Consider the following 27440-nt stretch of genomic DNA (forward strand, 5'->3'; position numbering starts at 1 on the left):
GATGGTGACTCCATCTGCAATGATATACATAATTTGATGACTCAGACTTTATTGATTACTAATGCTATGTCAAAATGGTCATATCAAATGGTATCTATACTATATAAACAAACAGGTAAATGTCAACAGGTAAAATAAGGAATGCTATATCCAACTCATAAGAAATCAATCAATAATGTGCTCCACACCCAAGCATTTCTTCCAAATCATCGGACAAGCGGTACTCGTGTCCCTCAAACATCATCACCGGATCGTTATCTCCTCCCGGACTTTTGGTTTCAGCTTCACTGGCTGAACCTTCCTGACTTCCTGTTTCCGAGGCCATGTCAACATCACATTTGTAGCAATCGTCGTCTTTTGCGTGCAAATCATTACAAGGTGGATATCGGAGTATTACAGTCGAAGGATGAAGGGGTCGTTGTAAAGTGTATAAAAGTCTGTCTAGATCTTCGAAATTCTCGTCGTTGGTTGCGAAACGTCGGTGTTTTTTAGACGCGATATGCTAAAAGAGCATAAGAATCAGCATCATTGATATTGTCATGCAGGAGAAAGGGGATTTACTCACCACGGACAAATCGGTATACCTCAAACGACAATTCTCGCAGTATCCAGCAGCAGTATCCTGTTCCCTTCCCTTCAAACCCATATCGACCTTCTCTCTGTTCCTCATTCTCATCTGTACAGTGATAGATGTCTCATGTACCGGTTCTCGAGCTTGCTGTAACATCTTGACCACTTGCTCTTGCGTCATGAATGTCTTAGCTGGTTGGGAGTATCCCATACTGGCACGTCGAGTGGGTAATGACGATGGTGAATCATAACCGGAATCGTCCCGCTTGGCTGCTGCAAGCCGAGCATTTCCTTTGAGGACTTGCACTCGCTTGGACATCTGCATGATCGCTCTGTCCTTATTCGCACCGAGACCTGGAAGTCCATTGAAACCGCCAAAAGCAGGGGTACCAGCAGTAGAAGTAGAGGCAATGGTTGAAGTGAGAGTGACACTGTTGCCCGACGCATTATGATATGGTTGAGCCTCAGGAAGTTTGGGAGTAGTGGGGAATGCTCGAAGAGATGTAGATCGTTTTAGGTCGTGAGGCGGTTGTTCTCCCTCAAAAGGTATCCTTTCCACGTAAAGCTTCCAAGCTCTTTCTCTTATCTTCTCAACCGGTACGTCAGTCTGCATGGACGAAGAGACACGTAAAAATCCATCGAATAGAGTGGGCCATTCCGCACCATCTTTCTGGTTATATGTGTATTCCTTCACCATAACGGTTCTATGCTTCGAAGTGGCATCTTCGACGAGGAGGTATTTGCTACCGGGTTTGAAGTAGTAGTAATCTGGTCTCGGTGCAGATAGATCTCGTTCTCTTGTACCGTTGATTCTCTCATCTTCAAGCAGGGTGGATAGGGAATCATGATTGGTGTTCTCGACAGGGGAAATACGTGAGAGCAGATCGGCAAGTTCTTCATCCTATCATTAGCAAACATGAAGTGGACTTAGGAGCACAAGACTCACTTTTCACAGTCCAAACCTTGATATTTAACGCTTCCGCCTTTTGAGCCAGGTCCGTAACGCCTGTTCCATCTAGGAAAGGATTCTTACTTGATTCTCGATTGGTGTCCCGACCAAATAGCGCAGCTGGTTTAGGCTTTTGAGGTGAAGCATTACCCTTCACGATCAAGTGAGTGACACGAGTGGAGAAGAATTGATCGATTTTCTGTCAAGAGAGCATAAGCGATAGGTCAATATTCAAGGGTACATGTCGTTGACTTACCGCTCCCATCTTTGACACACGATGTCTCAGATTTTTCCCCGCACCTTCCTCAACACCTATCTCAAAATGAAAAACCAGAGTTGGAAATACCTTGACCCATTTCGCTCGCCATTTCTCCTCCTCAGCTCTTGCAGTCTTCACAGCTGGATCGACAGCATCTTTCTCGAGCTTGACACGCTTCTGTGATACCGAAGATAATGATGTTTGAGTGAGATCTCGGGGACGTTTGGATGAGAAAACCGCGTCAACATTGTTGGTCGGTGTACCAGTAGGTGTAGCCTTGAACTCCGGTGCGAAGACATCTGGGGTAGCAGATGGACGAGGAATGAGGGATGAGAGCGCATTTCGAGACTTGCTTGCGATGTTTGTATTTACCGAAGCGAGAACCTCTCGATTGGCGGGAGAGCCTTTAGGCGCTATTGGATCGATGCCTTTCTTCCAAGATCTGAACACATCAAATTGATCTTTTCCCTCCTGTATATGATTGACGCTTTTGTTCTTGTGTACTTGCATCTTCGCTGGCACGGCAGCGGCTGTCGCAGGGGCCGGACGAGTCGCCAGGGGAAATGTTGATTGAGAGACCAGCGATTGAAAGGGATTGTTTGGGTCATACACGTCCAACTCTCCTCGGGAAGGCAAGAGGACTGACATGTCCCGAGGGCGAGGAAGAGCAGGTGTTGACTGAGACTAGGACCGTTGTATGGAAGCTATACGAAATGGAGAGTCAGAGAGGGATAGAGAGAGGATGAAGACACAATATGGGATTGACTGTTATGTCTGAGAGGGAGAGGGAGAGGGAGAGGGAGAGGGAGAGGGAGAGGGAGAGGCGCGTCGAAGTTGACAACCCTGCAGCCCCACGTGGTCGAATCACAACGAAAGCAATCACCTATCCGTATCACGTGACTGGGACTGATTCGGATCAATGCCGTACTTCGTATTCCCAAAAGTTCGATCTCGATATCATTGGTGTAGATAGTCCAAGATGATCACTCATCATTCATCTTACCTCATAGCTAATCACAGACCATTGTCACCTTCCATCTCTTTATCAGCTATCACCCAACACCCTTCTTGCCCCCCTGCCTGGATCTGGATCTGGATCTGGAATGACCTACGGATCGCTGTTCCGCTTGCCGGCAGTCTCCCTTCGACCCAGCTTACAACACCTGGCAGCATCGTCTTCTTGTCGATCGAGGCTACGATACGCTAGTACAACATCGCGGGCAGCGGAAAAGATAGACAGCAGAAAGGCCTATTCCCACACTCTACTTCTTCCCAGAACAGATTTTCCGCTCAAACATAAAGATGTGGTAGAAGCAGAGAAGAAGTATCGGTTGAAGACTTCAGATCTACTTTATAAAGAGCAGGTGAGTGGTAAAAACCTCGGGCTTAGCTCATCGCATCGGATAGATAAATAGGAAGGACAACCCACTCTTTGTTCTGCATGATGGTCCACCGTACGCCAATGGCAATCTACATATGGGTAAATAATAGTCAACCTCTTTTGACGTACAACCTTTGCTGATGTGTAGTATAGGTCATGCATTGAATAAAGTTTTGAAAGATATCATTAATCGTTATAATTTGATAAAGGGAAAGCGTGTCCAGTATGTGAATTCTTCGCACTGACAAAGCCGAAGAAGGCTGATGAGACGTAGTTATGTGCCGGGATGGGATTGTCATGGTCTACCCATCGAGCACAAAGCTTTAGCAGCGATTGGAGTAAGTTATATACCCTACATATCGGATCCTGATGGAACTGAACGCTGATATGCATTAGAAATCACACACTGCACTGAACCCCACGCAAGTCCGTGCCGAAGCTCGAAAAGTAGCTTTGGATGCGATAGACGTGCAGAAGAGCGAGATGAAGGCTTTGGGTGTGATGGCAGACTGGGATGGAGAAAATGGAACATATAGAACACTAGGTATGTCACCATACTACAGACATAGCTGATAAGCAGATCACGACTTCGAGATACGGCAGCTGAAACTGTTTAAGACTATGGTCGAAAGAGGTGAGCTGGAGTATCGCTCCAGATCAAGACTAACAGATTAGGCTGCATAACACATAGACTACGACCCACCTATTACTCCCCTTCTTCCCGAACTGCGCTAGCAGAAGCCGAGCTCAGCTACAAAGATGGGCATAAGTCACGATCGGTATATGTCGGATTTCCTGTAGCAGAGGAGGACATGTCCGAGGGCCTTGCCGAGGTGTATAGGAGGGAATGTGGAGGGAAGGGTAAATTAGAACTTGCTATATGGACAACAACGCCCTGGACCTTACCTGCCAATATGGTGAGTCGAAGAACATATCGAATTGTGCTGACAATTAGGGTGTTGCCGTTCACAATGATATGGAATATGCTGTAGTCAAGTCGAGCACAGACAGGATACTGGTCATTGGGGTTGATAGACTAGAGCCAATGGAGGAGATTCTAGGTCGATTAGATATCGTCGGCCGGCTGCCTGGTGAGTGTAGTAATGTCGACATGAAGCTGATCTTGATAGGATCCCAACTCGTCGGCACTCGATACACCCATCTTTTCCATCCTCCTTCTCTATCTCAGCCGAAACCTTTAATTTTCGCAGCCGGACATGTCACATCGCAAGCTGGTACAGGCCTAGTCCACTCGGCGCCTGCTCACGGTCATGAAGACTACGAAGCCTTCATCGCAGTGGGGATGTTGCCGGAAGAGTTACGTTGCCCCGTTGACGACGATGGTCGTTTTACCAGTGATCTAGAAAGTTGGGTGGAAGGGGATATTGCTTCCTCTTTGGTAGGAAAAGAGGTCTTAGGGAAGGGAACGGATGCCATGGTGGACTTGTTGAGCCGAAGCGATGTGCTTCTTGCTGAGCAGAAGATTGAACATCGTTATCCTTACGATTGGAAATCTAAGAAACCCATCATAGTTCGAGCGACTCCTCAATGGTTCGCTGATGTGGAGGGTGTCAAAAGTTCTGCCGTTGAAGCGATGGACAGGGTACATTTCCACCCTGCTATATGTGAGTGAGAATTTTTCGAATGACCACGCTCATGAGATCAGCTCGTAAACGATTAGAAGCCTTCATCACATCAAGATCCGAATGGTGTATATCCAGGCAGCGGAGTTGGGGTGTACCCATTCCAGCGCTTTTTGGACCAGATGGACCTATCATGGATAGCACAACGCTTGACCATATCATAGGAGTACTAGACAAGAAAGGTGTTGATCATTGGTGGGAAGGGAAAAATGAAGACTTTGTACCACCACATCTACAAGGTCAGAATATCACCAGAAATTTCGACACATTAGATGTGTGGTTCGATAGCGGTTCATCATGGACACTTTTGGAAGGATTGTCCCGCCAACCTCTGGCTGATGTCTATCTGGAAGGGTCGGATCAGCATAGAGGATGGTTCCAGTCATCAATGTTGACTAAACTGATATCATCAACTGAGAAGATCCCACCGTATGGAACGGTGATCACCCATGGTTTCGTGATGGATGAGCAGGGAGACAAAATGAGTAAATCGGCTGGCAATGGTCTGTCGCCTATGGAGATCATACATGGGAAGAAGGTGAGTCTATTGGTGGAGAACGCTAGGCTGAAATTTAGCAATTCACTCCCCGAGGTGCCGATATCTTGCGGCTCTGGACAGCATCTGTGGACTATACCAACGATGTTTCCATCGGGCCCACATCCATCTCTAACGCCACTGAAGCTATGAGGAAATTGAGAAACACCTTGCGTTACCTGATTGCCAATACAGGCGCTCAGCATGAGGATTTGGGTGACGTTTCTCTGCGACAGGTGAGTTCGATGTAAGCATGAATGGGCTGACCGTCAGATTGATCGTTACATCCTTCACGAAATGAGTCACCTTGAAAGCGTAGTTCAAGAAGCATATGGTTCTCACATATTCAATAGAGGTAAGTCACATCCCTTCGTCCATATCGCTAACACCGATACAGTTTTACATTCAACAACCACATTCGCAACCTCCACTCTATCCGCGTTCTACTTTGACATCATCAAAGATACTATGTACTGCGACGCTCTAGAAAGCCCAACCAGAAGGGCCATCGTGGCCGTTCTGTATCATGTAAGTTCAGTTCCAGTGGAAGTGCGCTGACTTTTAGGTTCTGCGTCGTATGACGAGTCTGCTAGCTCCCATAACACCGCATTTAGCGGAGGAAATATACGAAACTATCGGCGGCAAACAAGCTTCAGTGTTCCTTGAGCCCTGGAATCCAGATGTAAGTCTGAAGTGTATCATGATCTGGGCTGATGACGAAGCTCTCTTGGTTGAACCCGACGGTAAAATCTGAGATGAGTCAGATTATATCACTTCGTGCAGAAGTACAGAGACTGGTGGAGAACGCTCGAGCCGAAAAGTGAGTCAGCAATCTGTCATCTTGCCTGAGAAGTCGATGAGCTAAGTTTGGAAACAAGGCGTATCAAGGTTGGGAATCAGACGGAAGTCTATCTGAGTAAGATTTTAGGTTCTGAGAATGGTGGTAAGTCATGTCTTGCGGGGTATGTAATGATGCTGATATCACGTCAGCAGGCACCCTTTCGGCACTGCTTGGTGTATCTTCTGTCGGGGATTTGTCATCTGCCGATAAAAGCGCCATGGAATGGACATACGAGTCATCATTGGAGATAGAGAACGAGACAATCTCGATACTTCTTGGTCCCGCTACGCGGTCTCAGTGTCCTCGTTGCTGGCTTTACAACGCGGAAAGAGAGAATTCGCTATGTTCCCGTTGCGAAGAGGTGATCAACGTCACGTGATGTCAAGCTGGAGGCGATCATACAAGGCATAGGATATATATGCATTATAACTTACTGTAGCAGTTGTCCACGTATATGCATCGAGGATGAATGATCTCCCCCGGAATTCCCTGATATGGCTGGATGTGTCGTTTAAACTTCCTGGATTTGGGTGTCTCAATGGTCAATGACCGGATGACGTTCACGGGAACTGATCATCTCTTGACCCGATACCAAAGGACAATTTCGAATTTCCCGCGATAGCCATAGATTATGATATATGTCTTGGTATCATGATGACAAGTGGATTGAGGTGATTGTTTGCTGGAAGATTGATGACGGTATGATGAGATAATGAGGCCCAGGCGATGTGAACGGTGAGATTGGCCGACAGCACTAACTAGCAGATAGCGGACAAGCCGGATGATGAATATGACTAAGAATGTCTGATCTGATGATGATATCCTTCTGGAATTCACAGACTTGACCTTCAGCTGTCTGATCTAAACCCCGTTCTGTTGATCGCTCGGCATTGGGCATGGTAAGGACTGTTCGTTTGTCATGATCATTGGGTAATTGGGTTGTTGGGATACAGGCATCGGCATCGGAAACGCGCTAAAATGGGAAATTACTGCCTGAATAGGTAATTGCGGATGAGAGATCATTCCATCATCCAGGGTCCAGTCCTAAAATAACGATTGGGTATTTACGGTGGGTGTGTCCTGTTTGCTGGAATCTGATTCTCATCCTACTCACATCCTGATGATGGCTCATCGACCGTCAGGGTTATTTATGGGTCTCTGGTTATATAAATCACTAATGAGTCATCACTCACTTCCCATCCCCCCTCCGTCTTCTTCGACCATCTATCTACACCTGATCCTAACCCCATACAGCCCAGATCTCACCAGGGCTCACAAAACCATTCGCAATCATACGCAGTGGACGGGGAAAACCACCATCGTTCATTTTCTTTCGTGCGGTCCATTACGTCTTTTCCTTCTGGATCTAGAAAACAGTAGAAGATACGTACTGTTCTTACACTACATCAGTGGATACCAAGGGCCTGGCAGAATATCTAGATGCTAAAATAATTCAATAATCCAAACATTCAAAGATACAACAACAACAACCCAGAGTAAATTTTATTCTCTCTATTCAAAAAAAAAAAACAAATTATTCATTCCCACATTCCAAAATCAGGAACTCGCCCTCATAAAACCCGATTCCAGCAATCCGGTCCATTCATCTATCCCACCCATCAATCTCATTTATTTTTACTGTCTTCTACATCCACATCCATTCTCTTCATACAACATTATACATCAAGTTCAGACCTTTATACGGAAGATACACACCTCCCCATCTCGGATGGATCAACGTCATTCCCTTCGCCATGCCTAATGTGTCTGATGGTCCAAGTCCTGTGCAAGTTTCACCCGCTTCTTCCCTTAAACGCAGAGCTTCATTCTCATCCTCTCACACTTCCGATCACAGTCATCACTCGCCACCTCTATCACCTGAGATAGGATACAACGCTGCTTATCAATACTCCACCAATCCTCCGGCACCTGGCGGTACCGCATCTCGTGAGTTTCTTATCATTGGTTTAATAGACTCAAGCTAACATCTTGCTAGTCCGACGACGTGAAGCGAACCGACTAGCAGCTCAGCGGTTCAGGAGTCGAAAGAAGGGATATCAAGATAGTCTAGAAGAGAGAATTCGAGTGTTAGAATCCGAGAAAGAAGTTCTGATCCGACAGGTCGACGAAAGTCTCTCTCGTACCGGTCACCCTTCCACATCCCTCCAACCTCGTTCCTCCAATCTTCGTCATGCCCAAGTAGATGGTGATGGTGTAGACGGAGCTCATTGGCCTGGAAAACGCAATTCCAATTCTACTCATCGATCAACCTCGCCTGAGCGTAGAGAAACTCTTCTTGATGCGGATGTTCGTATAGCTTCGCTCGAATCGGCCAATAGACGATTGCAAGATGACGTACGGAATCTTATTGAGGAGAACGAACAGCTAAGAGATGAAGTGAGGAGATGGAGAACATGGCATGGAGAAAATGATCACTCTCGTCGCTTGGATATGGCAGATGGTCATCATCCTCGTCGGTCTCATCGGTTAGATATGGTGGATGGAGATTCTCACGACCGTTCTCATCGCCACGATATGGTGGATGGAGATCATTCTCCTCGCATGGATAGGGTTGATGGTCACACGCCTCGTCAGGACAGGGTTGATGGTCACACACCTCGACTGGACAGGGTCGACGGCCACACTCCCCACTCCCACCATGCAAAAATGGTGGACGGAGATCATGTAAGTAGTCTGACTCGTCGAATACAATGGAACAATGAACAATTGGCTAATGCCATTACGTCTAATCAGCCTCGACCAAACCTTCCGCCCCTTGACCGCTCCATGGCTTATCCCAGCTCTTCCTCTTCCTCTTCTTTCGGATCAACACCACAAGACTCCAGGTCTGAATCCTTTTCCCGGTCCACTCACCAGGATGGATCAAATATACAGTTACCCCCTCTTCGACTTCCCCCTATTCGTAGTGCCCTGCCAGGCAACGCCTCCACAACACTCCCTTCTCCGTCCCTGCCAATCTCCCTTAGAAGCTTTGATGGTCCAACTCGTGACCGCCAACCACATATGGACGGACATCGTTAAAAGTTTTAGCTATGTAACTCATTCCTCATATTCCTCGTTCTTTTTGGTCAGATTTATACAACCTGGCAGTACATATTTGCATGAAGGAGAGAAACCTTCCTTAGGCGATCAATCTAGATTACATGTATCTCATTGTAGAATCAAGTAAGGTGTATATCAATTCATATCAACTTGTTGCATGCTTTTATATCGTACCCGCCTTCATATCATATACGCACCGCACACGGCGCGCAACTTCGACATGGCTCTGCTAATCGATACTTGACAAACGATAATGAGCTATATATCAACGATCATTCCATGTTATCGATGTGATTCTTGACTGACGTTTGGGGTGTTGATAATAAGACTTTGCACGTTCAAACCACACTAGTGAGATTGGCGTTCCGTCATGATCGACACCATTGTTTGGTAATCCACGGCAGAGTTACGTCATGGCGTCTTCGTTGTAGCAAACTTTCGGAGATGACACGGACCCGCTGCTGCTGTCTGAGTTGGTCACAACATAATCTCACTGGACAGATGATGTGTGCTCAGCCATCACCACTGATCAGGAGTTCTCGCACTCGGAATGAATCCCGAAGACGGTATCAGCTTCATTTCTGTCAGATGGGGCTATGATTCAGATATGTCGTCGACGGTCAAGCCTACGAAGGAGCCAAGGTGCTCGAGCAAGTAAACAAGCATCTTAGGCATCATCAGTTGATGACGGCCGCGAACGCTCCTCCTCTAATAGCGCAGGAATAGCCAGGAATGATTATTCTCGAGGATTAGAGATCACAGGTTACTTCTACATCTTTTAAGCTGGCCATCTTTAGTGTTAGGTATCTGACATCGGTCTATTCCTGGATCGTCGCTTCTTTCTCGAGCCAAGCCATCAGATATGTGGTATATAGTCCGGATAAGGTGCATGCGTAGTGACTCGATGTCACTGCGAAGTATAGTGTTGTTCACTGCTTGTATTTGACATGCCAGATGACCGCGATCGCGCGCCTAATAATCGAGGAGACTGGGGTCTCCGATCAAGCAGCAAGTACCAGTATCGACTGTCTATTTTGTTTAACACTGTCTTCTTCGCCTGACTATCAGCATCAAAAGCATAGACGCAAAGATTATGGATCTAGCCGTGAGAGAGAACACTCAGAGGGCTTCTCGATGTAAGTGTCGGATCGTCCGCTGGTGGAAATTTGGTCAGACTGATGACTCTTTTTGCTGTAGGGGAAAAAGGTGTCAAAGTGGGAGAGGGTACATTTGCTAATGTATACAAAGGTTCGTATATCGCACACTGCTATATGTCGCCATTGAATGACGCCTCTGACGACTCTTGTAGGTATTGAGAGATCGACAGGGCGCAAAGTGGCCATCAAGAAGATCAAGGCTGGGGAAATGAAGGATGGATTGGACATGACCGCTCTACGAGAAGTCAAGTTTCTGCAGGAGCTACATCACCCTAATATCATCGGTGTCAGTACATATCTCATCGCACTTTATATCTCTCTGACACACTGGCTCGACTAGCTTCTCGACGTCTTCTCTGTGAAGCAGAATATCAACTTGGTTCTCGAATTCCTCGATACAGATCTCGAAGCTGTCATCCGAGATAAAGCTTTGATATTTCAAAATGCAGATATCAAAAGCTGGATAGCCATGTCGTTGCGAGGTCTGGAGTATATACATCGGAATGGGGTATTACATAGAGTGAGTCAATGTATCGTGTGCATAGGCTGACGTCGTAGGATTTGAAACCGAACAACTTGCTTATCGCATCAAATGGAGAGCTGAAGATAGCGGATTTTGGTTTAGCGAGAGAATTTGGAGACGCAGGCAGTAAAATGACTTGTCAAGTGATCACTCGGTGAGTCTCAATCTATGCGGCACTATAGCTGATATATGATAGATGGTATCGACCTCCAGAGCTTCTGTTCGGTTCACGTTTCTACTCTACCGCCGTCGACATGTGGTCTATCGGGACCATATTCGTCGAACTCATCCTCCGTGTCCCTTTCTTATCAGGTGAAACGGATATTGATCAACTCAAGAAAACATTCCATGCTATGGGAACGCCCACTGAGCAGGATTGGCCGGTGAGTATTCCTGATCTTATTGTCGGGACGTTGCTGATTAGCAAATTCTAGGGACATACGAAGCTTCCAGATTATCATGAGATCGGGTCGTACCCTAAGAATCCATGGTGGAACATGATATCTTCAATAGGCAAGGAAGGTCAAGATCTCGTTAAGGACATGCTCAAATACGACCCTGCAGCTCGAGTCTCTGCCAGAAAGGTGCGTGAGATATCCGCTCACTCACGTCCACGCTAACTGGCTTACTATAGGCACTGGAACATCGCTTCTTCTCGTCATATCCACGTCCGACTCCCCCAGCATCATTACCGAAACCTTTGGCCGAGCTTCGACCTCGTGCTCTGGCTCCTGACGAGACTCAAGGCAAACCCGCTCTGAATTCATCTGGAAGTGGAGCAATGAAGCGCAAAGCCGAGTCACCCCAACCTGGTCGTAACGTGGCTCGTAAACTTGTATTCGCTTGATGTATCTGTACAAGGTATGGGCTTCCACTTGTATGAATGTTGTATGCATAGCATGATCCCCTATCCGGCACATATCGTATGTTCCACCATAGTTCGTATCGTGTATAGATATGTAGAGGATGAAATTTGATCCCGTTTGCGGTGTGGATCACTGTGTTACTCGTACCAACACCTTAATCGCCTGCGTCGGTCTTGTTGTTTTTGTTTATCTTCACATTCACCATCCACCCACCATCTGCTCTCTTCCTCACTTCATCAACCTGGCATCATGGCAATCTTCAATCGCAAATCCAAAAACAGGCCAGAGGACGTGGATGGAGCGGCTGCACCGACAGAGAAGGAGAAAGTCAAATGGTCAAAGAGACCCGCGAGTCAGTATCACCTCTCATCTTTCCCCCTTACACGAGTAATTGACCAAGATTGCGCGTTATAGACACCGCTTTCAAGCAACAACGTCTCAAGGCATGGCAGCCAATCCTCACTCCTAAGGCAGTACTACCTACCTTGTTTATCATCGGCCTGATCTTCGCTCCTATTGGAGCTCTGATAGTCTGGGGAAGTGGGAAGGTGACAACAATAACTCTGGACTACACTCAATGTGATGTCGATGCTCCAACAGATGGATCTTTCCAGACCATGCCAAGCAGCGCTTATGATTGTGAGTCAGAGATCTGGGTGACACGCGTATTGACTTTTGTCTCTAGATGCGTTCAAGTCGGGCTCTTCAGATACAAAGTCGTCCATTTCCGCGCCCACTTGGTCCTTTAGTAATGATTCGTCCAGATCAGTTGGGCAGGAAGCGAGATGTGAGATCGAATTCGAAGTCCCTTACAACTTGGGTAGGTGGTATCCTCGATTGTACGAGTGCAGAACGGGCTGACAGAATAAGGCTATTACAGGACCCGGTGTATTCCTATATTACAAATTGACCAATTAGTTAGTTTTCTTTCCACTCCTTTTATAGTCTACTTCGCTGACCTCGAGTTCAGTTACCAGAATCACCGTCGTTACGTGATGAGTCTAGATACATCTCAACTAACGGGTGACAGAAGATCTGCGTAAGTGATGTAACCGAAATCGTTCGTGGTTCTAAACTAACTCCTCAGTAGATCTCAAATCGATAGCGGGGATTGCAAACCCATCACTTCTTCGGGAGGCAAGCCTTACTATCCTTGTGGGCTTATCGCCAATAGTTTTTTCAATGGTGAGCATATTCACGTCTGAGAGGGTATGTGGCTTTGTGTTGACTATTCATATAGATACATTTGGACCAGTGGTACTTCTCAATGCTCAGAGTGAGTCGACAGGACTGTCATCGCGATTAGCAGGATCCTGTCTGACAACGTTCCCATAGATGGCGCTCAGAACCAGACCTACAATTTCACTGAGAAAGGAATAGCATGGGGAGGTATCAAGAAGAACTATGTTGTGACACCAGGCTATGACTCACCTTCCGATGTCCTACCACCTCCTAATTGGGCTCGTCGTTATCCCGACGGTTATACGGAATTCCCCAATTTATACGAAGATGAGCATTTCCAGATTTGGATGAGAATCGCAGCATTACCTACTTTCAGAAAGCTATGGGCTCGGAACGATGATGAAGTCATGACTCAAGGAAGGTACAGAGTGTCTGCATACATGAGTGAGTGAAGCCATTATCAAAGATTGCATCTTATACTCCAGACTGACGACAACATGCTATCCAGACTATCCCGTCAAACAATTCACAGGAACAAAATCCATTGTCATATCCACTGTATCATGGATAGGAGGCAAACAACCATTCTTAGGATGGGCCTACATTGCTGCAGCTATACTTTGTGTCGTTCTCGCTATCGCTGGTCTGATCAGACATCTCGTTAAACCAAGGAAGTTGGGGGACATGTCACGTAAGTTGGTGTAAACACCGGAAACTGGCCAATCTCGCTAAATTCTCATATAGTTCTCTCGTGGAATCAACCCAACTCAGGTAGATGATGCAGAAGAATTTGGATTGAGATTGTTTGAAGAGGTCGACCTTTTAGTATACCCGTATGAACGAATAGCGCGATTGACATCTGAATGCATCATTCGCTTTGTTCTGGATTAATACCACATTGATACACTCCATGCGGGTTCTGTTCCCTCTGCCCTCATAGCATGCCACCAACCTGGAGGCATCACCATCATATCACCTGACTCCAAGAGCTCTTCTAAACTTCTGGGCCATACATGATCAAAAAATTCTGGATAGGTTGATTCTAGTCTCTTGAAATCGTCTATCGGCTTGAGAATTGGTACCTTTGAGGTATTCGTCATGTACTGGTCTGCAAGGCCGTCACCGACTTCTGTCTTCTCTCCATATGCGTGCATATAAGGTCCACAGGAAGGAGGAGCGAGCCAAACACGTTTACGTCCCAGTACCTGGGCATAGCAGTTGTAGTACGGGTCCTGGTACCAGGTCAGCATAGGATTCGGGTTGTCCGTTGCTTTATATCTTTAACTCACTGTATGCGCTGGACTGATGATCTCACTATTCCCACTTCCTACCCAGACATTCACAATCAATCCATCATCGTTTGGAGGAGACGTGTACGAAGAGCTTTCATCGGGCGGTGGTGGATTTGACCATACGTAATCTGGAAAGCACATGTCTTTTTCTAATTCGGGGAACTGATCGAATAACGCATATTGAGCGAGATAGAGAGGTGAACTGGGTTCTGTAACACGCCTCTCAACATCGATCTGGTTCATCTTGAAGCCTGCTCGATGTAGGAATTCCGTGAAAGGGACGATTCGTTGAGTCCAGTTTATATCGTCATACGCCTTTCCGACTTCGACCGGTATTACACGTCCCCTTCCCACAGTGTCTACAAGATACTCTGCGGATGACCAACGATCGCAAGCTGGCCAAGGTGGAGAAGAGGAGGTCCCCCTGAGATAGCCGCGAAGGATGAATGGATGGTTCAGATAATTCTGTAGATACTCTTCGATGGATGGCGGTTCTTGCAAGACTGGAATGGGATTAGGAGCGAAAAGCAGAGATGTGTCGATAGGTGGTTCTTCGAGCTTGAATCGCTTCGCCCTGCTTCTTGATCCCTGAATCTCATCACACCTCAAAGGCGATAAGGATAGCTTGGTTTGTGTGATTTTGATCAGATCTAGAGCCCATTTCTTCCTCCGATTCCCTATAGCATCAGCGACGATGATCGCCTTATCAAGTCTACGAATAGCTTCCATCCAGAATCCTTCAATTTCGACTTCTTCACCCATCCCTCCTCGTGGACCTATAATTAGGTCATGAATTACGCGTATGAGCGATATATCCGTGTATAGGCGGAGCCAGTGTCTCGGAACGACGTTGAAGGGGATAGTGTTGATCATTTCATGTGATAGGGTTTCGAGCGTTTTCAACTTGAGTAAGACCATGTCCATGTCCATGTCCGCTCTGCTGTGACTGGTAGCCTCTGCCGTTACCCCAAAGCGCAAGAGCTTGTCGACGCATACGAAAACCATGCAAAGTACGGCGGGACCGCATGATTTTATGTCTGATCGGAAGGAGAAATCGATCAAACAAAGCCCACAATTTACAGATAGAATCACATACCTCTAGTCTCCTCGCAATCTCCATCCTTCAACTTTGTTGCCAGATCAGATAGTATTAAGGTTGGGATATCGCCAGAAGCAGCAGCTGAGTCCTGATGCATCGCAACGCCATGTTATGAGCAGTCGAGCTTGCGAGATGACATCAAGATGAACGAAGAGGCAGATATATGACTATGGACAAGAAGATAAATGGAGATGAGATGAAATTGGACTTTTGTGGAATTTGACTTGCTGATCTCATCAGTTTGTGGCATTTAGGCATTTAGAGCTCGATTAGACCTTTTCACTTCTGACATTCTGTTACATTCCACTGATACTCTATTCAAGACATGCTTATGCTCTGTGCAAAATCTATGTTATGCGGTCACTCTAATAAAGACCTTCCGGTTCATGCTCATTATCCGGCAAACAATCTAATGATGAGGTACATCGTTGAACAAATGAATCGGAAAAGAGCCATCCCAGCAACGAAGACTAGATGACAATAGAAAGATCATCAACAAAATTCTAAATATCCATGAGTTTATCGAGAACTCACTCAGTATGATCAACATGTAGACCGCAGTCCGAGAGTCTCCCGCCGAGTCAAAGGTAGAGGTAACACCTCCGGACAGGATTACGCTGGCCAATAACGCATTCGATAGCGACCAACAGAGAAGCAACTATTTGTTGTAGACTGATGTCAGCTGTGCGGTGTTGCACTTTCAATCATCGCCAACTCACGTTTGTCCTGAAATTGGCCTGTTGTAATCATGCGATCAGATACAATCATTTTTCTAATTTTGGAGGTCACTCACATAGATATCCTTCTGCGCCTGCTCCGAATTGTCTTTTTTGTTATCGAGCTCTTCCACTCGAGTCCCCTTCAAACGGATGTTGTCCAGTGCGTCTTGATAGGCGATATCAATATCCTGCTGGGCTGATACTAACTCGACTTCCACATGCTTTCCGATACCCTGGACGGCTCCGAGGTCACTCTCCTGAACCGAGTCTGAACCTTTAGTACCCCATGACAAGTCATGCCTAGTAAATGATGCGACTACTTTCAGTATACTACTTTCGGGTCGTCGAAAGATAATTAGACTTACAAGTTCGAATATGCATACTGTAAAACATGTCAGCTGGAACTCAATTTAGGTTGAAAACCTTAAAACTCACGGCATTGAGCTTGAAGAGGCGTTATAACTTGAGGGTCAACATACAACATATTTGGAGTCAAGGAAGGATGCCCGATTTAACTTACAACATTGACATATGCTGTATAGAACGAATCAGCAGAGAATCAATGTGCTAGAAACAATCAAACTTACTAGGGGAGAATAATATGTATTGAATGAAGCACGTGAAAAGATGCCTACCAGATCATTTAGCTTCATGTGCTTTTGTCACACAGCTCAGAACGTACCATGGGTCCAAAGCAAGGACACTGCTCGCCACGAATATACCATAGGTAGAGATCAGTGACACTACCATACGAGAGAAGACAGGACTATCGAAATTCTTGATTGCCTGAACCGTACAAAGCACCGCAGCAACGAGCATACTGACACATCTAGTCAGTTCGAACCCCCGATTGATGGTCATTACCTTTACTCACTATGTTGTCAATACCGCAAAAAAGTAGATAGTGGCTTTGTACTTCCAAGGAGAACTGAAAATGGAAATCAGCATGTCTCATCACTCAAGGGTTCGCGACGAAAGACTTACCCTTGAGGCCGATTACCCATACCGAAGATGAAACAAGCCACCAGCGCACCCAAGTAACCGTACTATTTTGGTAAGCTTGAAGTCTACTTAGCTCCACTCACCTGTGCGATCGAGTTCAAGATATCAATGCGAGGGATATTGAATGCATCTCCTTCCAAAGCTCGAGTGAGAATCACCTATCAAGATTGATCAGCGTTATAGTGCTATATCCCAGCAGGAATTTACAACTCACAAAGAAGATGTAGAAGTTGGCAAGAGAGAACCACGAGAACAATAAATTCAGAGCGTTGTATGCGAATTCTAACATCAAAGCCAGCTTTCTCAAAAGAGAATGATCTGATCGCCAAATTTGCGCAACATGGATGAGTGAGTACACCTATGGGATATGTCATCAGTCACGATTCCCGTAAATAAAGGAGGATGACTCACGGCAGCAAAGAAGGATCCATTAAGCCACCTAAAGGCACTGTGGTTAGCCTTTACAGATCGACGCATGGCGGCGGCACCTACCTTCGACGCTGCGCAATGAATTCAGGTATAGTATCAGGACAATCGGTCTCTCCCACAGCGGATTTGACGAATTTGAGGACCCAGTTCGCCTTTTTCTTTGCACTATCAAAACAGTGAGTTTTAATTTCAATTGAAAACCAAGATATTGCTGACTCACACAATCTCAAAGCAAAGGATACGATCCTCAGCAAGATACTGGAAAAAGAAAATTCAGCAGAAAGCATCGAGTTCATATCGCAATGCTCACCCTATCAAAACAGAGGTTAGCGAAATTCAACCTATGGGAGTAACAACACTCACATATTGGCAGTAAAGGTATCGGCTTTACCGGTATGCAGATTCTCTCCTTGAAAGTAGGAAGCTAGCGGCCCAGTACCATCGGCGTTATTTTGGAGGGCAATCCACTAAGGCAGGCATGAGAACGTTGAAAATCTGCAAGATTCGTGATTACACTTACCCTATAAGCCGAGAACGCTCCTGGAAGCACCGAACAATATCCAAATAGACTTTCCATCGGCTTATCCAGGATGTTTGACATTTTATACTCGAAACACTGAGCCGCGACTGCACAATATAGATTAGTGGATCTCTCTCAGATGTTCGTTCTCGACTCACCCAGCGGGTTGAGCAGACTTCGCCATGTCTTGCCCTTGAACGTTGCAATCTCACCACAAGCTCCACCGACATTCGAGTTGAGATCGAAAGCTTTCCACAGATAATACAGGGATTTTGGAGCAGGTCGCGTACCGACATCCAACAGGATGCAGACATTGGGCTACAAGATCTTCAGCTTTGTTCCTCGCACTTGGTCACACACTTACCGAGAGTAGAGGAGCAAAGGCATTGAAGAACCATCTATGTGAATTGATCTTCTTGGCCTATGATAGATTGATTGATTGGTTCAATTAGACATGGCAAACAAACTCGAGCACGTTCACTTACGTTCTTTTCCTTCAGGCAAAAGATCATCTGGCATGGAACGATTCCTTTGTCTGGGTACTTGAAATGCAGATCCGCGTCTAGTGCAAAACTGGTGGTATATTCGAAGACGTGGGCGGTAACTGGGCGATCCTTGACCTTGTTCGTCATAGCACCTACGTTGAATCAGCAACATGATCTTGACCAAAAGATGCTTACCTTCTTGATAAACACCAAGCGCAGCAAGACAATCTAATACTCGAGGGTTGACCGCTTTACGCCCATCTGCAACAATGCAGACCACCACCTGGCATCTCATCAGCATTTATTGTCTTTGGCATTTTCCCTTACCTTTTGCCATCCGTCTTTCCCCCATACTCTCGAATTTTTCCTGCCACACAGGTGTGCAATATTCTTCATCACTCCGTATAGCGTCCGACAAAATAGCTCGGCGTTTTCATTGTACATTGTAATAACGATGAAGAGCTCAGTTTGACGAGGAGGATCGGTCATATTCTGACGAAGTCTCAACCCGGAAGTAGGGAAATCATCGGGATCGGTAGTTACGGCAGTATACCTTGACAATAATGTGAGCTTTCATCGAGTTACCTGTCTCAAACGGAGACTCACCTTGTACTTTTCTGCTCCTCAACTCCTTTAACGGGTAAGAATTGGGCGAGTCTGGTGGGGATAGGCATATCAACTGCAAAGAAACCGTTATCATCGAGGGTGGCTGACTGCTTGATTCGACGATGTCCCGCAGCATTATGGGTCCTTCGACCTACTCGACCCGTTGGAGCAGGACCGAAGTGCTGAGTTGATGATGCAGCCATATCTGGATGTGCTGATAAGAATGTCGGATCTGTTGGTCCACGAACATGTATGCTTGGTACACCGCTTGGATCCGTTCCCGCAGAGCCTCTGAAAGGGGGAAGAGAGAGATCGCCATCATCACCTCCGAAGTAATCCACAGGTTTTTCTTCGCATTTTCTCTGGTTGAGAGCCCCCGGTTGATCTTGCAGAAGATCTCCATTATCCAATAAAGCCTTCTCTACATCGTGTTCACCACCATAATTGTATGTCCTCTCATAGCCCTCCTCAAAGCTCTCATCTAGTCCTGGAGAGGGAGAGCGAGAAGACTCCCTCGCATAGCCCGGACTGTGAGAGGTCGCGAATCTGATTGTATTGGATTGAGTGAAGCCCACAGCTAAGTTGGGATGATTGGGATCGGGTGGAGGAAGATAGGACGGTAGGGGCTGACCATATCCTGGAGTCGCGCCGGTCTGTGAAGGAGGCTCGGGAATCACTTCTCCCCTTGAACGTGCTAGAGCAGCTTCGAAGAAGGGCAGACGATTGCTGGCCAACTGCGAGGACGGTTGCGCAGACTGCGGCGGAGGGGCGGCATAAGGAGGGTTATAGCTCTGCTGTATGTCGGGAGTCTGGGCTGGACCCGATGGGCCGTAAGCTAGCATCCGGGTTCCAGTGAATGGATCGGGACTGGCTGGAAACCGATGATCATAGGGTGGTGCAGGTGAAGGGTTTCTGGATCCTTGTGAGGGCAAAGGAGCGTATGCGGGTGAGTGGCTGTCTGCCGAGTGAGAATAAGTGGAAGCCGCCAGGTATGGCTGTGGACTGGGAGGTGGTTTACGGGAGGATATTGGCATTGCAGGATGTCGTGATGATGAAAAGAGTTTGATGGGATGAACAGGTGTAGTATATGTATATGTATCTTATGGGATGTTTAAAGTATGATATAGATATAACACTAAATGTTTGCCTGTGTAAGTGTCTGTGTATTTGTTTACGTTTCCATCGAGTTAACCGCGGAGAAAGAGATGAGATTAGAAACGGGGCTAGTTAAAAAAAACAAACAAATAAACAAACAAACAAACAAATAAAATTAAAAATCATGCACGTCATCCTGATTGTTACGTAAACAAGCTCCCCAGGACTGTGCGTCACTACGCTGATAATTGGATCATTCCTCCTTGTCCTTGTCCTTTCCTTTTCTCTCTCAACTTGTTCTCTCCTCTCCAGTCTAAACTCATACATGGATATATTTCACTCTCTTCCTACTGTCACCTCCTCTACCTCTGACTGGCATCATACGAACTGACGTCGTTCCTCTCCTTGCGGCTCCCGATCCCCACTTCTGCACGGGCATCCCTCACTCGACGTCCTTTAATGATGAATGATCTTCACCAAGCTATCCCTTTCCCAAGCTGACGTTATCCCAGATCAGCTCGTCTTCCCTCCATTCCTGTCAGTCCCGCCTATCATCAATCTCAAACCTATCTCAGAGTGGAACGACTATGGGTTATGGCTTCCCAAGACTGTAAGGACTGACGAGATCGATCAAGGTAGGTACGAAGACGGTGAGCGTCATCTGGTACTTACAGTTCACCTACTCACTCAGCTCAAAATAATCAAGCGCATCCATGCGATAGTACCAACACTCCACTGATTTCAGTCGGACATCCTTTTGCTGGACTTTCCTTCGAAGAGAAAGAGGAAGCGAGAAGAACCAAAAGAAGAGAAGCCGATCATAGGAGGAAAGATGCCGCTGGAAGACCAGGTTTCCGCGTCGCCAAAGAGGAATGTTGGCTCATCGGACATGATACTACCTGGAAAGAACCGGAAGGCACTAGCAAATCGGATTATGATGAGTGAGTCCATGGGAAGCTTTGAACCGCAATTTTACTGATTATATCCATAAATTCAGAGCTATACCACCTTTCTCACGATGTAGGTTAGCATCTGAGTGTTCGTCGAACCCTCCCAGCTGATCATACAACAGTACTTTCCGCCACTAGAGACTTTGAATACTCAAGACACGCTGAATTCCAATTCACTAGAAGCAAGCGGTTGTTTCAATTGGTAGGTGGACCCTATTCGACGATCCAGAAATTCACCACTCATGCTCACGTCATTATAGATTCGCAATGCTTTCGGTCTGCGAAGCTCATTTCAAGGCAGACATTGGTCTGGATCTGGTCCTCACGGCTACGAATATGTCGCTCCGACATCGCATGCGAGCAGAGGCAACGAGTACGCCCCTTTCGAAACCGACTCAGCTCCGGACGTAGACGAGGTCTGCATTCTTCTCACAGATCCAGAAACCTGTGTTCGTGGGCTTCTTGCTTTGGCCCGACGAGAGGCTGAGGCTGGATGGTGGGTATCTTGAAGATCTAGCTGATAATAACGTTGACCTTGTTCATCATAGGGATTTCGAACCTGCACATAAGTTTACAGGTATGCCTTGCTGTTCTCGTTATCCTGAAGGTGCTCATGATCGATGTGTGTAGTCATCACTGCCGCATTCCTATCCTTCCTCGTACACTACGATGTGCTGCCTGAACCCGCATTGCAAGCTCCTCTGAGAAAAGCTTGTGACATCGCTCGTTCTGCACCACAAGCTCTACTCGATGCCAAGGCGTTGGAGGACGTGTTAAGCTCTGGTACCGGCTGGAACCGTGCCAATTGGACAACGTATGGTGGATCGTGGGGTGGATCAGAGCGAGGAGGGTTGGAGAAAGGTCCAATAAGTTGGGGTGAGCAGAATGCTAAGGAAGAACTTTCGGAAGAGATTGCAGATGACGGTGGATGGTCTGTAAGCAAGAGTGAGTGGAAAAGCCTTTTCAAAATGATCGAGCTCAAGCTGACGCTTATCTCAGTCATTGATGACAGTCCTGTCGCTTTGACCAAAGAAGAGGGTCAGTAAACCGTCAACACAATGATAGTCCTTACTAACGCCGCTGGCCAGTGTATATTCATCTGATCCCATTCGTTCGACCACTTGACATCGGTCACATCTCGCTCATCCAATACATCCCTTATGCTCGTAGACGCGTAGTATCTGTGCTCCCGCCAGTCAGTGAAGGTCCTGGTGTACCAGCTTATGCAACTCGCTGCCATCGTTTGGTTACTGCTCCAGCGCCTTGGACTGCCAAAGAGAAATGGCGAACCCATAATCGAATCCATACGGACGACTCAAACGACGACGAGGAAGACTCGGCAAGTGATGAATCTAATCCACTGGATCAAGAAGTCGCGACGGTGGATGAGCCTGATCGCCTCATCATTTGGGTTGAGGATCTTGGTGAAGACCCCTCCTTCGTCAACAAATTGGTCGGAATGGGGCTTCGAGGCCGATGGGGTCTTATGGGCCGCAAAAATGGTTCCGAGGACGACTTCACCCAATGGTGGGCTTTCAAGGCTAAGGATTGTGAGTGAAACGACTTTCTTCATTTTAAAAAGTCGCTGAGTATAGTGTAGATGTCTTGCCTTCCTTCTGGTCCCCTTCTTCGAGTACCGCTACCTAGACACCATCGCCCTTGCACTCCCTTCAACGTTGCTGTCGCTCAGCAGGATTCAGTGACTTCCTTCTATCCATTTCCCAATCACGTCATCGAATCCCTATCCCGGTATCATTTGGTATCGATCACTTCATTGCTCTCAAAGCCATCGCGGTTCTTTTGATCTTTCACTGTATCTACTCTTATCGACGATTTTTCTATCTGAATCAACCACACTTTCCGTTGTACATAGCAAACGCTCAGATATGATTAACCCCTTCCAACAATGTGTATCCATAACCATCCATACTATGCATGTGAATACCTATTATGAAATGTCTGGCAGTATATGCCCTTCGGACACAGACTCGAGCATCTCAGAACTGTTCTAGATCTAAGATATTGTACATTCATTCCGTAGACCCTCGTCTCGCTCAACTGCTGAAATACGGCCGTACCGGGTGTCTTGCCGAACTTGCCGGGTCTCGGACTAGACCGATGGAATTTTAGCGATGCCAAAACTCGCTGTCGATTTCCTCGAGATGTCGCGAGATACATGAATCGACTCATCATGACTATCATTACTATACGTACATTGTTGGGGATGCGTGTGACTGCTTCTCGAACGGACGATTGACTGCTCCTATAATGACCTGCCTAGACGAAAGCAGCCGCGACGGACTACAGTCGACTGCAACCTCAACTACTTTGATATCTTCGGCAGTGCCGACTACAGCCAGTACAGCAGAAAAGCTCGATGCGCCCGCAACTCTTCCAGATGGCTGTACGCTTGGACCAATCTTAGGCAAAACGTCTCGAGGTATGATATCGCTATCAAAATCGTCTGAGGAAGCAGTAGAGGAGCATGAAGAGGTACGGGTGATATGGGTGGATTTCCCTCCTGGGTCGCAAGAGAACCCATTCTTCTTTTCAAAACGACGTAAGCTCGGTATAATGGCTGTAGCCTTGTTCTTCGCAAACATCACAGCATTTGAGACATCCTCGTATTCCATTGGTATACCGTCAATGAAAAGGGATCTCGGTGCGACCGACCTACAAGCTGCTGCAGGGATATCGTTGTACGGATGGGTGAGTTCTCGGTACTAACTCACTGCGAGGCAATCCACTTAAAATCTGCTTGTGACAAAGGGCTTTGCGATCGGACCCCTCGCCATAGCGCCTCTAACAGAAGAATTCGGTCGTTATTGGATGTATATCATTTCGATATTCACATATACTCTGTGCCATTTATCTCACGGAGTGTGAGTGGGTCATCTCATTCTTCTCACCGTATCCTTCGTAGGCGAAACCTTTGTCCCCTGACTCTTCTCATCCATCTTAGGGGCAAGAACATCGGTTCAATCCTCGTCGGAAGGTTTCTTCTTGGTATAACAGGGTGCGTGGGTGCGACGGTGGTGTCTGGATCTGTGTCGGACCTTTATCCGCCCCATAAGTGAGTCATCATCGCGCTTTAATGGATTGCAGCCATGCTTACCATGACATGCCCTCACAGACGTGGTATACCCATGGCATTATTCACCCTCTCAGTAGTTCTCGGACCTGGGTTGGGAGCAGCGGTTATGTGCTGGGCCGAAGCGGATAGTAGGTTAGAATGGAGATGGATTGTTTGGATTCAAATGAGTGAGTTTTTGAATATTCTGGTCTCCTCCATTCCCAATGCTATACTGATGCAATCTAACCCGAAAACAGTTATCCTCGCTGTATACTGGCCAATAACGCTTTTGATACTGAGAGAGACTCGGGCTCCAGTGTTGTTGAGACGGAAAGCAAAGAAGCTGCGGGATGAAAGAGGGATGCAGGACGGTGGGAGATATACAGCAAGAAGTGAGGTAGACAAAGAACCTTTCTGGACCGCGATGAGGAAGAGTCTCAGCAGACCTATTCGTGAGTGAAAGGTCGATTCGACAAGCCAGCATGGTTCTGTACTTATATACTGCTCAATGGCATATCTAAGCAGTATTCGTCACGATGGAACCAGTAGTTACCTTCTTTGCGATATGGGGGGCTTTGGTATGGGGTGTCTTCTTCATACAGATTGCTGGTCTACCGTATGTCTTCAAGACTATTTACGGCTTCGGAACCACTGCTGCAGGATCAACATATTGGGCTATAGTGTGAGTTTCAAGGTCGCTGTCGCTGTCCATCTCTTCGCTAATCATGTCAATTCAGTATTGGTACTGTGATAGGGTATTTTCTCAACTACTTCCAAGATGCCTTATACAAGTACGTGACTGTCGAATTGTGATCACTCCCTCATGTTTTCCGATGCTGATCTCAGCTTTTCAGGAGGAATGTTGGTCGTATAGGAGTAGAAGCACGACTGTATGCACCATGTGCAGCAGGTATAGTGTTCGCCATAGGATGTGTCATATTCGGACTCACTTCGGTACCCAACGTTCACTGGATTGGCCCTTGCATCGGTATAGCGATTATCTTGGCAGCTGCCTTCACGATATATCAGACGTGTTTCATCTAGTGAGTGTTTCAGCATCAATACTTTGATCCTCGACAATCGACCAGCAGAGAAACTCGCTGAGCTGATCACCATCTAGTCTATCGGAATGTTATGGTTCGCATGCATCTTCAGCTGTCGCTGGCATGTCCTTTCTTCGTATCTTAGTCGGAAGTAGTTTCGCTATGTTCACCAACCAAGTGAGTTATACGATTTATCCAACCCGGCTAGGCTGGTCGGATGATTGAAAGGCTCCAAGGAAGACATACTGAACACTAATTTTCCTTCGATAGCTATTCGACGCGATGACCCCTCGGTGGGGGTTGTTCATGATCGGCTGCATCGCGCTTCTACTTGCTCCTATTCCTTTCATCGCTTTTTTCAAAGGTCCTTGGATCAGGGAACGTTCACCCTACAGTAAGATTCTGATGGCTGAGGAAAGGAAAAGGATAGAAGCGGAGGGTTTGATGGAAGGTTCAGACGATCTAGAAAGTAGAATGGAGCATATGGAAGGAGAGTCGGTCATGGAAGACGACAGGCTAAGGGACGAGAGAGAACACCCACGTAGGCTACAGTCCAACCATAGGAAGGATGTTCACAGACAGGGACAGTGATCTAGAATAGCCCAATACATATGATCTGACATTTCCATCATCGGCGAGATGAAATGGCTCAATGGCTCATTTAGCTGAATCCCACACACAAAAAGAAAGCATCCGCCGTACTGATGCTGCATTTTACCGTCTGTGATTATAGTCGGACTAGCCAAAAAGCATCTCTGACATGCTCTTCGCACCTGCCACAAGTTCATAGAAAGGCACATAGTGACTAAGCTAAGTTTGAGGACGAGGAACGACGGCCAAAATCGAGTAGCCAGAGTTACATTACTGAATTGAAGACTGTTGTTGATCCATCTGCAGAGCGTAGAGCTACCTCACTTTGTGACGCATTATCCCAGCCATGTTCTGCTGTTCATCTGCATACATTCATTGACCCTCGTTTCATGTGATTCTACTCGTAATCTGCGAACAAATATTCACCAGCGAGATAAGTCAAAGGTATCAACCTGCCCTGCCTTTCCTCCGGGAGCTTTCTTTGTGAGCTGAGCTGTCTTGCTGTGTTGCCGTGTAAGGTAAATTTGATGTTATACATTGATTGCTTTGTTTAATTCATCGTGTGTGCATCGTTCGTTGCTCATTGCTTGTTGTTCATTACTCAATGTTCCTTGTTTTGTCAGTCTCAATCACTTGTACTGAATCGTCTTCTCAGGGTTTATACAATCTGTGTGCCAGGACAAAGGTTGATCCGCGGTCAACAAATGATCATCTGATAACCGCCTTGTGTCTCCGAACCGATATCTACATATATAAGCAGTTGATCAAGCCGCCATCATTCAACTCTTTCTCTTGTTACCGTTCGATAAGTCGAAAAAAGCAAAGTCGTCAATTTTTATTTTTGTTTATTTTTGCAGAGAAATACATACCAGTTATCCAGCGACTTTTGGCAACATGCAGCTTCAAAACGCTTCCACCGCTGGCTACGGATATGTCGTTTCTCTATCTCAAAATATCACTTGGGCTTATCCTTTTCTTCCTGGAGAGCCACCCAATGTAATCCGTTATCAATTCGCAGCTTGTGTTCCCTCCAATATCACTATAGCTAGCACTTGCTGCTCAGCTGTAAACGGTACGTTCGTCGAAGAGTCACTGAGCAATGCCCGATCACTTAACGAAACCGAATTGCAAAGCATTCTTGGTAACGGTACCGATCGCGGGGACTACTATCGGATCGGAAATCTCACCACCGCCGCGGATGCGGGACAGGTCGGTAATATCCATTGGTGCACGATGGCATACGATCCACTGTCATCGCAATCTCTCCAAGGCATAGGATACCAATCGTCAAACTCGTTAGGGAATGTACCGGAAAGTATGAACAAATGGATTCAATGTTTCAATGATAATGTCCCTCAAGATGCGGTCAACAACTCTCAAGCTGCATACGTTTGTGCGACAGATGATGTCAGGAAAGGTGGAATGATAGAAGGTTTCAATAGATACATCGAAAAGAAGGGGAATGGAGCAGAAACTGGATTAGCGTATACTTCTTGGTACAGTGTACTTGGGCTGATGGTCGGGCTAGTTGCATGGCTAAACTGAAGTACGTGGACGGTTGAGATCT

General features: G+C 46.6%; 13 protein-coding genes across 13 annotated transcripts; 9 read left to right on the top strand and 4 right to left on the bottom strand.

Annotated features, from left to right (window-relative positions):
* Nucleotides 1-169: 169 nt before the first annotated feature.
* Nucleotides 170-2426, bottom strand: V865_003174 (uncharacterized protein; the record flags this gene model as incomplete). The annotated part of the gene is made up of 4 exons (XM_066226972.1): nucleotides 170-502; nucleotides 566-1464; nucleotides 1517-1718; nucleotides 1776-2426. 4 exons carry the CDS (start codon nucleotides 2424-2426, stop codon nucleotides 170-172), a joined length of 2085 nt encoding a protein of 694 aa, XP_066083069.1.
* Nucleotides 2427-2881: 455 nt separating this feature from the next.
* Nucleotides 2882-5588, top strand: V865_003175 (uncharacterized protein; the record flags this gene model as incomplete). Its single annotated transcript, XM_066226973.1, has 2 exons — nucleotides 2882-3142; nucleotides 5574-5588. The coding sequence occupies 2 exons, from the start codon at nucleotides 2882-2884 to the stop codon at nucleotides 5586-5588; spliced, it is 276 nt and encodes a 91-aa protein (XP_066083070.1).
* Nucleotides 5589-5634: 46 nt separating this feature from the next.
* Nucleotides 5635-6557, top strand: V865_003176 (uncharacterized protein; the record flags this gene model as incomplete). Its single annotated transcript, XM_066226974.1, has 5 exons — nucleotides 5635-5692; nucleotides 5735-5865; nucleotides 6060-6157; nucleotides 6216-6280; nucleotides 6331-6557. 5 exons carry the CDS (start codon nucleotides 5635-5637, stop codon nucleotides 6555-6557), a joined length of 579 nt encoding a protein of 192 aa, XP_066083071.1.
* Nucleotides 6558-7932: 1375 nt separating this feature from the next.
* On the top strand, nucleotides 7933-8867 carry V865_003177 (uncharacterized protein; the record flags this gene model as incomplete). Its single annotated transcript, XM_066226975.1, has 3 exons — nucleotides 7933-8125; nucleotides 8175-8575; nucleotides 8670-8867. The coding sequence occupies 3 exons, from the start codon at nucleotides 7933-7935 to the stop codon at nucleotides 8865-8867; spliced, it is 792 nt and encodes a 263-aa protein (XP_066083072.1).
* A 98-nt stretch (nucleotides 8868-8965) lies between these two features.
* V865_003178 (uncharacterized protein) lies at nucleotides 8966-9220 on the top strand (the record flags this gene model as incomplete). The annotated part of the gene is made up of 1 exon (XM_066226976.1): nucleotides 8966-9220. The coding sequence occupies one exon, from the start codon at nucleotides 8966-8968 to the stop codon at nucleotides 9218-9220; it is 255 nt and encodes an 84-aa protein (XP_066083073.1).
* A 1114-nt stretch (nucleotides 9221-10334) lies between these two features.
* V865_003179 (uncharacterized protein) lies at nucleotides 10335-11768 on the top strand (the record flags this gene model as incomplete). The annotated part of the gene is made up of 8 exons (XM_066226977.1): nucleotides 10335-10377; nucleotides 10439-10489; nucleotides 10551-10684; nucleotides 10739-10918; nucleotides 11005-11075; nucleotides 11118-11304; nucleotides 11356-11505; nucleotides 11556-11768. 8 exons carry the CDS (start codon nucleotides 10335-10337, stop codon nucleotides 11766-11768), a joined length of 1029 nt encoding a protein of 342 aa, XP_066083074.1.
* Nucleotides 11769-12036: 268 nt separating this feature from the next.
* On the top strand, nucleotides 12037-13748 carry V865_003180 (uncharacterized protein; the record flags this gene model as incomplete). The annotated part of the gene is made up of 10 exons (XM_066226978.1): nucleotides 12037-12139; nucleotides 12202-12426; nucleotides 12473-12607; nucleotides 12668-12704; nucleotides 12758-12826; nucleotides 12878-12972; nucleotides 13028-13063; nucleotides 13123-13413; nucleotides 13478-13660; nucleotides 13714-13748. 10 exons carry the CDS (start codon nucleotides 12037-12039, stop codon nucleotides 13746-13748), a joined length of 1209 nt encoding a protein of 402 aa, XP_066083075.1.
* Nucleotides 13749-13856: 108 nt separating this feature from the next.
* V865_003181 (uncharacterized protein) lies at nucleotides 13857-15457 on the bottom strand (the record flags this gene model as incomplete). The annotated part of the gene is made up of 3 exons (XM_066226979.1): nucleotides 13857-14201; nucleotides 14259-15298; nucleotides 15358-15457. 3 exons carry the CDS (start codon nucleotides 15455-15457, stop codon nucleotides 13857-13859), a joined length of 1485 nt encoding a protein of 494 aa, XP_066083076.1.
* Nucleotides 15458-15753: 296 nt separating this feature from the next.
* On the bottom strand, nucleotides 15754-17083 carry V865_003182 (uncharacterized protein; the record flags this gene model as incomplete). Its single annotated transcript, XM_066226980.1, has 10 exons — nucleotides 15754-15830; nucleotides 15895-16018; nucleotides 16080-16097; nucleotides 16154-16379; nucleotides 16445-16461; nucleotides 16600-16613; nucleotides 16667-16710; nucleotides 16762-16899; nucleotides 16954-17007; nucleotides 17064-17083. The coding sequence occupies 10 exons, from the start codon at nucleotides 17081-17083 to the stop codon at nucleotides 15754-15756; spliced, it is 732 nt and encodes a 243-aa protein (XP_066083077.1).
* A 103-nt stretch (nucleotides 17084-17186) lies between these two features.
* On the bottom strand, nucleotides 17187-20155 carry V865_003183 (chitin synthase 2; the record flags this gene model as incomplete). The annotated part of the gene is made up of 14 exons (XM_066226981.1): nucleotides 17187-17239; nucleotides 17296-17363; nucleotides 17422-17439; nucleotides 17493-17520; nucleotides 17574-17675; nucleotides 17731-17768; nucleotides 17874-17977; nucleotides 18031-18137; nucleotides 18189-18348; nucleotides 18395-18451; nucleotides 18516-18667; nucleotides 18711-18798; nucleotides 18843-19068; nucleotides 19122-20155. 14 exons carry the CDS (start codon nucleotides 20153-20155, stop codon nucleotides 17187-17189), a joined length of 2235 nt encoding a protein of 744 aa, XP_066083078.1.
* Nucleotides 20156-20682: 527 nt separating this feature from the next.
* Nucleotides 20683-22813, top strand: V865_003184 (uncharacterized protein; the record flags this gene model as incomplete). Its single annotated transcript, XM_066226982.1, has 10 exons — nucleotides 20683-20851; nucleotides 20908-21157; nucleotides 21214-21236; nucleotides 21289-21368; nucleotides 21427-21662; nucleotides 21715-21743; nucleotides 21797-22111; nucleotides 22166-22204; nucleotides 22255-22716; nucleotides 22767-22813. 10 exons carry the CDS (start codon nucleotides 20683-20685, stop codon nucleotides 22811-22813), a joined length of 1650 nt encoding a protein of 549 aa, XP_066083079.1.
* A 621-nt stretch (nucleotides 22814-23434) lies between these two features.
* V865_003185 (uncharacterized protein) lies at nucleotides 23435-25873 on the top strand (the record flags this gene model as incomplete). The annotated part of the gene is made up of 10 exons (XM_066226983.1): nucleotides 23435-23875; nucleotides 23936-24048; nucleotides 24129-24239; nucleotides 24300-24427; nucleotides 24497-24691; nucleotides 24765-24921; nucleotides 24977-25030; nucleotides 25094-25282; nucleotides 25360-25459; nucleotides 25553-25873. The coding sequence occupies 10 exons, from the start codon at nucleotides 23435-23437 to the stop codon at nucleotides 25871-25873; spliced, it is 1809 nt and encodes a 602-aa protein (XP_066083080.1).
* An 894-nt stretch (nucleotides 25874-26767) lies between these two features.
* V865_003186 (uncharacterized protein) lies at nucleotides 26768-27418 on the top strand (the record flags this gene model as incomplete). The annotated part of the gene is made up of 1 exon (XM_066226984.1): nucleotides 26768-27418. One exon carries the CDS (start codon nucleotides 26768-26770, stop codon nucleotides 27416-27418), a length of 651 nt encoding a protein of 216 aa, XP_066083081.1.
* Between the last annotated feature and the right edge of the window lie 22 nt (nucleotides 27419-27440).

This window comes from Kwoniella europaea, chromosome 1 (assembly GCF_036810445.1).
Source record: "Kwoniella europaea PYCC6329 chromosome 1, complete sequence".
In the NCBI taxonomy this organism is placed as follows: domain Eukaryota; kingdom Fungi; phylum Basidiomycota; class Tremellomycetes; order Tremellales; family Cryptococcaceae; genus Kwoniella; species Kwoniella europaea.